The sequence below is a fragment of the Xyrauchen texanus genome, chromosome 39, assembly GCF_025860055.1.
Source record: "Xyrauchen texanus isolate HMW12.3.18 chromosome 39, RBS_HiC_50CHRs, whole genome shotgun sequence".
Lineage (NCBI taxonomy): Eukaryota > Metazoa > Chordata > Actinopteri > Cypriniformes > Catostomidae > Xyrauchen > Xyrauchen texanus.
Window position 1 is genome coordinate 7,582,679 of NC_068314.1, and position 8,280 is coordinate 7,590,958.

Genomic DNA, 8,280 nt, shown 5'->3' on the forward strand with positions numbered 1-8,280 from the left:
TGTTGGACGACAGAAGAAAGCCCGCGGCCCGCCTTACAATTGAGGGAGAGTGAGACGAGGAGTAGCTAACTAGTGAAAGAGTGACAGTGACAGATTTATAAGTAGATAGATAGATAGATAGATAGATAGATAGATAGATAGATAGATAGATAGATAGATAGATAGATAGATAGATAGATAGAATAGCATAGATAGTGAGAGATAGCATAGCATAACAGATAGCTTAGAGATAGATAAAGAGTAGATCATAAATAACGTTAGTCAAAATGGTTTATTACTGTGTTTGTGGCGGGTGCAAGAACTCCAGCAAAACTGGACATAGGGTCCATTCCTTCCCCAGGGACAAAGGGATCTTCCGAAGCTGGGTGCAGTTTGTGAAGATTAGGCGGGCAGATTTTTCAGCTAGCTCTGTCACCGCCTACTCGAGAATATGCAGCGCGCATTTCAAAGAGGAGGTTTACCACTCAGGGGATGCTAAAATGGTCTCACTTGGATTAAAGAGTGAGAGGAGTGCTAAATTACTTCCTACCGCCGTGCCGTCTGTGAACGCAAACCTCTCTGCTTGCCCCGTCCCGAGGTCGAGAGACACCGTCTGCCGCAAGCGAGAAATTGCCACGGTAAGCATCATCATGCTAACGTTAATGTTTACAAGCTGCGTGTTAGCTAGCTCTGTGTGTATTTTGTATACCGTGTTCCCTTTGACACAGCCTCCACTAACTTACAAGCACGATCACTCTGACATTAGAAGAGCATATTTCGTGATTCACGAATAAAAATTAGAATAATAACAAAATTGCCCTGAAGTAAAAGTCCATATCATCATGAAAGCTTTATGGCTGTGCCATAGGTTATTGTTTCCACTGGGAAACTAACGTTAGTTGTAGCACACACGTCCCATTTTATTGATGGACTTATGAAATGACTGGGAATATTTACTTATCTTCTTAGAATTTCAAAGATGATAAGTAAATAATTCTCAGTACTTCCAAGTTGAAAATAAATGATTAAATGTTTCCATGTACTCCTGCAATGTGCTTGTACACCCAATGTGCTTGCGAATCACTGTTCTAAGTATTCATAGTATACCCACCTCTTATTTCACCACTACACCCATTTGCATTTTGCTGACCCTTTTTCATATTTGTTTTCGCAAGATGTTGACAGACGCCTCACAGCAGGAGACTGTGGACAGTGTAGACACTGTGGAGAGTGTCGATACTGGGGATCAGCCCTTGCCCTCCTCCACTTCTGACGCTGGGACACAGTGTTCTTTGAAGCCCCCCCCGATGGTCTCACGGTAAAACTTGGGTATTTTAAGGGGTAGTTATTAGATATAGTCTCTAAAACTTTGCCAGTATCTATGCAATCAGAACATTTCCATACACATTGATTAAATTAATACATAGCCTACACCAAAAAACATACCAGTTTAGATTTGCCATGATTGTCTCATGTTTGGGTATGTTTACTGCCTCTCCACAGTGTGCAGGTTAACCTGAAGCCCAAGATGGTCAGCGTGGGCACACAGACATCATTCGGCACACAAACCTCCACTCCCCTTGCTAGTCCTGAACAGACAGATGAAGATGATGATAATGCCTCTGTCATCAGTGACTTATCGTGGGTGCCCGAAGAGCCGATGCATGAGGAGGACTTGTTTGATGAGCAGCCACCTTACACGTGTGACCCCCATCACAAGTGAGATAGTTTAAAACCAACATAGACCATTTTGAATGCTCATTTTTGTGTACTGTAGCTTTGGTAGTTTGAATGCCCCCCCCCCAACAACAATTTTTTTGTTCTTGTAGTGGCATTGACAAATTCATTGTTTGCCAAGAGGAGCTGATGGGCCTTTTTGTCATCTGTCCGGCCTGTTGTGAGAGGTCAGATAGTAGCATCGTGCAGCAGGAAGGAACTTTTCTTAAGATCAAGCAGGTACGGTTTTGTTTACGCAGCAGGCCATCTGATTAGAAAATCAGAAAATCTAATTACAATCTGATAGCTCTGACTGTCTTGCCAGTTAATTTAATTTACAATGTATGTACCAGGCTGGCTTTAGTCTATTGGTTTGTGATGGCATCATATTTGAGTGTTATACTGTATTGGTCATGTGTGTTTCATTGAAAACATGAAACCTTTGACCAGTAATGTACAGTACCTAATCTATATTGAATCTTGATATACTGTTGATTACACTTTTTTTTTCTTCTTCTTTTTTTTTTTTTTACATATCTAGGTCTGTGCATCATGTGGCTACCACCGTTTCTGGCAAAACCAGCCAATGCTCCACAGGAACATGCCGACCTGCAACCTCCTGTTAAGTGGGGCCATTCATTTCACTGGATGTTTGGCCACCCAGACATTAAGAATGTTGAGTCTGTTTGGCCTGCAGTGCATCAGTGCGAGCAGTTACTTTCGCCATCAGCGCCGCTACACCATCCCTGTAATCGTTCAGGCCTGGCAAAACGATCAAGCTGAAGAATTTTAGTGACCTACGGGCAATGGATGGCGGGCTAGTTCTTGCTGGTGACTGCAGGTAAACCAGTGTGAGAGCTCATAGACCAGTTGCACATTTTGATTTTTTTATTTGTTATCATGTAGGGTGGCTTTAGTTGGCATTTGCAGATGACATGGTGGATTGTCTTTACAGACCTTGGTTATTAAAAACTTGAAACCTAATTCAAATTTGTAATTAATTCCAGGTCAGATTCTCCTGGGCACTGCGCTGAAGTATGGATCCTACTCTGTGATCGAGGACAGAGTGAACAAGGTGGTGGATGTTCAGCTTGTTCAGGTAAACCTGATGTTATTAGACAAAGAAATGAACTCTGCAATTTAGTAAACTGATTGTATATTAATATAACATATTTCCACTAGTACAACGATGCTTAGAGCTTTGTGTATTGCCTAACTAGAGTACAGTGTATCGTAATGCTTGGACCAGCAACGCGTCGGTTCATTCACGCCTCCTTCAACAACACCAGCATTTTACACTTACACTGTTATGTCATGTTGCAGAGCTCAGAGGTCCCCAACAGCTCATGGTGTGAGCTTAAGGGCTCAAGCGCAGTGTTGGCCTGCTGAGGGGAAAGGACCTGCATTTAGCAACGCTGATCACGGACCGTCATCGCCAGGTATTTACAATAAAAATGCAGTATAGAATGTAAACATCTGAATTGCACTGAAGCTGGATGTTTGTGGTTTGCTGATACACGGAGGGCCACACAGGTCAATCATCCACAAAAGTTTGTTTATTTCTCCTTAGGTTGCCAAATGGGTGAGAGAGGAGCTGAGCCCTGAAGGGACACGGCATTATTTTGATGTGTGTCACATTGCCAAAAATATGTATCCATTGTTGGAACCTTGAAGCAGTTTTTGTTAGTGCATATCAATTAATACCATTTGTTCTAAAACAGGTCTGGGGAAGGCATTGGATGCAGCTTCAAAAGAGTGTGACCAACTACAGTTGTGGAGGCCTGCTATAGTGAATCACCTCTATTGGACTGCAGCCTCAACCCCAGATGGCAACCCAGCAGTCATGGAGGCTAAATGGAAAAGTTTAGTCAACCACATCCAGGACATCCATGACCATGACACCCCTGCTTTCTCCAGTTGTGCCCATGGCCCTCTAGATGGGGATCAGCACAACAAAGAGTGGCTGGACTCATGTACAGTACACACAGCATGTGGCATTATGTACGCTCTACAGTTTTGTTGTATTTGCTGTCTGAGTGCTTTGACATGTGACCTATGATGATTAAATTATTTTTTCATTCCCTGGCAATCTCATAACATTCTGTTTACTGTTTATGTTTGCAATAATTCATATGCAGGACTATTTCATGTGTTTCTGTTAAAAAAAGAATTTTTGTCTGAATCTATCTTGTCTATTTATACGTTTTCCATCTGTGTGTCTGTCTGCCTCCCTGTCTTGGTCTTTGCAGGCTCATTGGCAGCAGTAAAGTTGGAGAACATAATCACGAGGACTGCCTTACTGAAAGATGTTCGACAGCTGTCTCCACAGCATCAGACATTCTCCCTTGAGGCTTACCACTCCCTCATCTTGCACTTCGCACCCAAGCACACAGGGTTTTCATACGTTGGGATGTATAGCAGGTCAGTGCTATCCAAGGAATAATACAGCCAATTATTATGCCTTTTATAGTAATAATAGTACCTATTATCATGCCTATTGTAGTAAAAAAAAAATCTCAAATGTGTTATTTTAGGCTTCTCTTAGCGGCGCTGCATTACAATCACAATGCCAACCGCGAGACAGCACGGAAAAGTGATGGGACGGAGAAGTACTGCGTGCGGTATCCGCGCTTCAGAAAAGGTGCCCATGTGGTGCGTCCCATCAAAGAGGCAGCCTCATACGGTAAGCAGTGTCATGAGACATCTGTGATCAGTGGCAATGATCTTTATTCAGTATTATTATTATTATATCTGCAGGTTATGCAACATCATTGATGAAGGCCCTTCAGGAAAGCTACACCCATTCACCTGCAGCTCTTCAAGAGGTTAGCGCTAATTTGTCCTCCGATGCACCCGCCCCCATCGCTAAATCCTTCCAACAAGTTCCTAAGGAGGAGGCTGTCAGCCTCTTCCTAGCCCGGCAGTCACGCTACAAGAGAACCTAAATTCACATTATTATTATTATTTTTTTCCACAGACAAGTCCAATGATTTAGTTGTAAGTATTTATTTTAGTTGTTATTTATCTTCTTTCCTTCTGTCCCTGTCATCTCATTTGGTGGTGGTTTCCTGTATTCTGCATGTTTTGTGTGTTGTTGCTTTGGTTTTACTTTGCACTAAATCATTACTTTTTTTCGTCTTTGTAAGTGGCATTAATTGTCGCTGTACCCCATTCAAGGGGTCCTGCATGCTGCATGTCTGCTCCTCTGTCTGTTATTTGCATGAAATTTGTTTTATGTAATTCAAAATAATTTACCAATCATTTTACCTGTGCCTTGTCAACCTCTGTGTGCGGTGTTGTCTGGGTTCACTGTTTGTCAGCTTGATATGCTTTTGCATGTATCACTGCATATGCATTCATGAAAGAGTGTGTGTGAGTGTGAGTGACTGTGTGTGAGTGACTGTGTGTGAGTGAGTGAGTGAGTGTGAGTGAGTGAGTGCGAGAACCATCAGTTGACCCTCAGGTAAGACCACACTTTTGCAGGCAAAAGAAACTATGTGCAAAGGTTTCAGGTCTAGCCCTTCATCAGTGGGCTTTTTTTATATAGATTTGTTTACTTGCAACCTGTGTCTTTGTTCAGTAATCCTTGTCCTTGTTCAGTAAATGTTTAGTAACCCTTACAAACAATGCCAATAAACTGTTTTTTCTTATTAAAATTCATGTGTTCTGTGTACTTTATAACATTTTAAGGGCAATTGGGCGATCACAACAGAATAAACAATTATTTTTATTCATTCTCATCCAAACGAGGCCATTGAAAGCCCTGATAGGTTTGGTCACCACTTTGGAAGTTTTGTCTAATGGTTGAAACCACACAAGAGGGTAGAGGCTTCCTTATACTCCTCCCTAAAACTCCATAAGCCCAGCGTATAGCCTGCCTGTACGCAGTGTACGGTATTGCCTAGGAATAAGTAGGAAAGATTCTTAAGTTTTAAACTCTGTAAGTAGGTTGGAAACGTCATTTGAAGCCTGTCTCTTATGCATGTTTGTGCATGCAACACATCTCCTGTCACCTATTGCTGTTGTTCAAAGGACTCAGTGTAAAAACATTGGTAAAGTAAACATAAACCATGAACATACTTGTGCGTGCTGGCTTGAAGGGGACCATGATCCTGTCTGAAGTGTGAATATGCTATTTGTAGCACAAACGGATTCAGGCAGCATGCCTCAAATCCAGGATGCTGCGTTAGGCACGTTACATCTGCTGGCCGCGGGGTGAGATCCTCGACCAGCGACCAAAACGCGCTCACCTCCCTACAACACAAGCTCTCCACCACAGTTTCCATGGGACGACACCTGCCAAACACAGCGACACAGACGCTTACTACTCACTCACTCCCTCTCCCGGTAAGCCTGATGGTGTCAATGACAATTAGTCACGACGAAAACTAGTTGGCACTATCAACAATAATCACACTGACGACGCCTACTCGGCGTCGGCTACGGCGAAACAACATTTTCACCGGAGAAAGAGGTAAAAGCTTAGAAATAAAGCATAAAAGTTATTGTATGCACTGCTGTTCATAGACTACTAGCTCCAGCTGTCATTGCTGCGTTTCTAAATGATAGCAACTCACCAGGACACTACACCAACTCTCCATTCATTCTCCTCTGACCATGCATTTATTTGTCTTTGACGGCCATCTGCTCTCGGTATTTCCTCATTCAGCCCTCTCACGTCTAAACGGTTCGAAATTGTATGGCTGTGGGCCATCATAAATGTTAACTGTGGGTCTTGCCACCTCTTCCTCATCCCAGTTAGACGCCATAGTAGTCAGTGCTAGTCTGCTAGAATTAGTTAAAGTAGCTGAGAACGGCTGAGGCTACATTCCACCGCGTCTACCTCATGTGACGTCATCGCCGAATCGCGTAAAAAATAACCGCTTCTAACCAAAAACTACAAAAACTGGACTTTAACACCATTTTGGAGACATTTCTAACTTTATATACATATCTTGACTGCTTTATCTACCCATTAATCGACAGTGGTGTTTAACCTGCACCATGGGCTTTAACCCGACCCATACCCGAGACCTTGTGGCCCTACCCGGCCTGAACAACACTCTCAGATTTTAAGCTCAAATCCGACCCAAACCCAAAATTGCTCAGTATCTAATTTCTTATTCTAGCAAGTACTGAAGCAATAGTCTATATTTATGTAAGCATATAGGCAACATTCGTAACAGCACTGAAACAATAAACATATGCAGTTTTAACAAGGCATGGCAGCCCTTATTAGACTAGAGCAGAAGGGGGAAAAAGCATTGCCCTACCGTTTATTTGCTGAAATTTCACCTGGTGCAGAACAATCTGGAATAATATGAAACAATGCAACAGTCCCTTCTATGCAGCCTGAACTTGTTTAGAATGTTAAATCTTTGTGACAACTGCGCTAAAAACAAGATGAAGGGCAAAGAATGAAACAAAGTGCAGGTGTCTCAACGTGCGCTTTATGACATTTTATTTTTAACTTGACATGGTATTTAAAATATGCCGGTTCTGAACGAGACGCTGAAGAAAAAGCGAAACATGGTGCAAATGTCAAAGAGATTCATCCAGCATGTGTTTAAACAATAGGAAAACAGAACAGACACGCGCAAAAACACATTCAGTGTGAATGGCCCCTAACTCGTCCGTTCGCAGCACCTTTCAGCGAGTGACAGCGCGAGTGCGAAACAAGTTCGGTAATCCTGTTTATATTTTCATTAATTACAAACCCGAAAAACTGACCTGGACCTGGCCAGAAACCCGTCGGGTGTATGGGTACTGTCGGGCCCTGGTGGGGTTGCAGACCTCTACCATGTCTATGCAATGCACACAATAACACAGTAAACTAAAAACATAAAACGAGGATTAAAAAATGATGGGGATGAAATATACTTTATAAAACGTAAAAATAGCATTTTTAAATATGCAATATAACAATTAAAGAAGTCCATTTCAGAAGTCATACAAACAGTATTGAACATAACTTTACCAGACAACGTAGATACATCGCGATCGGTTAACACACGAGTAATGTTAGATTCATAAAAGCATGACAAGCATTATAAGCTTCAACAACCCTACCAGAAAACATATCCAAACATAATAGCAGGTACACAACTTTGCCAAATGTATAACAGATAAACATACATTTAGACTGCAATGATGCTGTCCTGAACTGTGTGAGTGTTACTGAAGTGAGTTGAACAGTACAGTTTGTTTCTCCAGCCAGAACATGAGACAGCTGGTACTTCTTTCCTGTGTGTGCGGACATGACATAATGATCCAAAGATGAACGTCATAAGCCAGCGATTACGTGCCAAATTGAAGCCGACAGTTAAAAATACGAATATTTTTTTATAGGCTAACCGTAGTGAATAAGGTTAAGGTGAGGACATGGTTTTGAACACTGATTTCAAGGCTTATTTACAACAGAAGAACGAATGTCACGCGAGAGTTCGACCATTTCAAACAGCATCAGAGCCCTAGACAGAAGCACCGACTTAAGGTTAAAAACATTTATCAATATTGATCAAATTATCAATTGATTTGCTTCCAAAAACTTTCATTGATCGACTGGAGTTGTTTGGATTACTTTTA

General features: G+C 42.0%; 1 protein-coding gene across 1 annotated transcript; it reads left to right on the top strand.

Moving 5' to 3' along the window:
- Window positions 1-421: 421 nt before the first annotated feature.
- Window positions 422-5,315, top strand: LOC127632966 (uncharacterized). Its single transcript, XM_052111816.1, has 10 exons — window positions 422-617; window positions 1,155-1,297; window positions 1,483-1,698; window positions 1,809-1,935; window positions 2,237-2,536; window positions 2,703-2,794; window positions 3,019-4,116; window positions 4,230-4,378; window positions 4,453-4,520; window positions 4,673-5,315. The coding sequence occupies exons 1-5, from the start codon at window positions 480-482 to the stop codon at window positions 2,486-2,488; spliced, it is 876 nt and encodes a 291-aa protein (XP_051967776.1). The 5' UTR covers window positions 422-479; the 3' UTR covers window positions 2,489-2,536; window positions 2,703-2,794; window positions 3,019-4,116; window positions 4,230-4,378; window positions 4,453-4,520; window positions 4,673-5,315.
- Window positions 5,316-8,280: the final 2,965 nt, after the last annotated feature.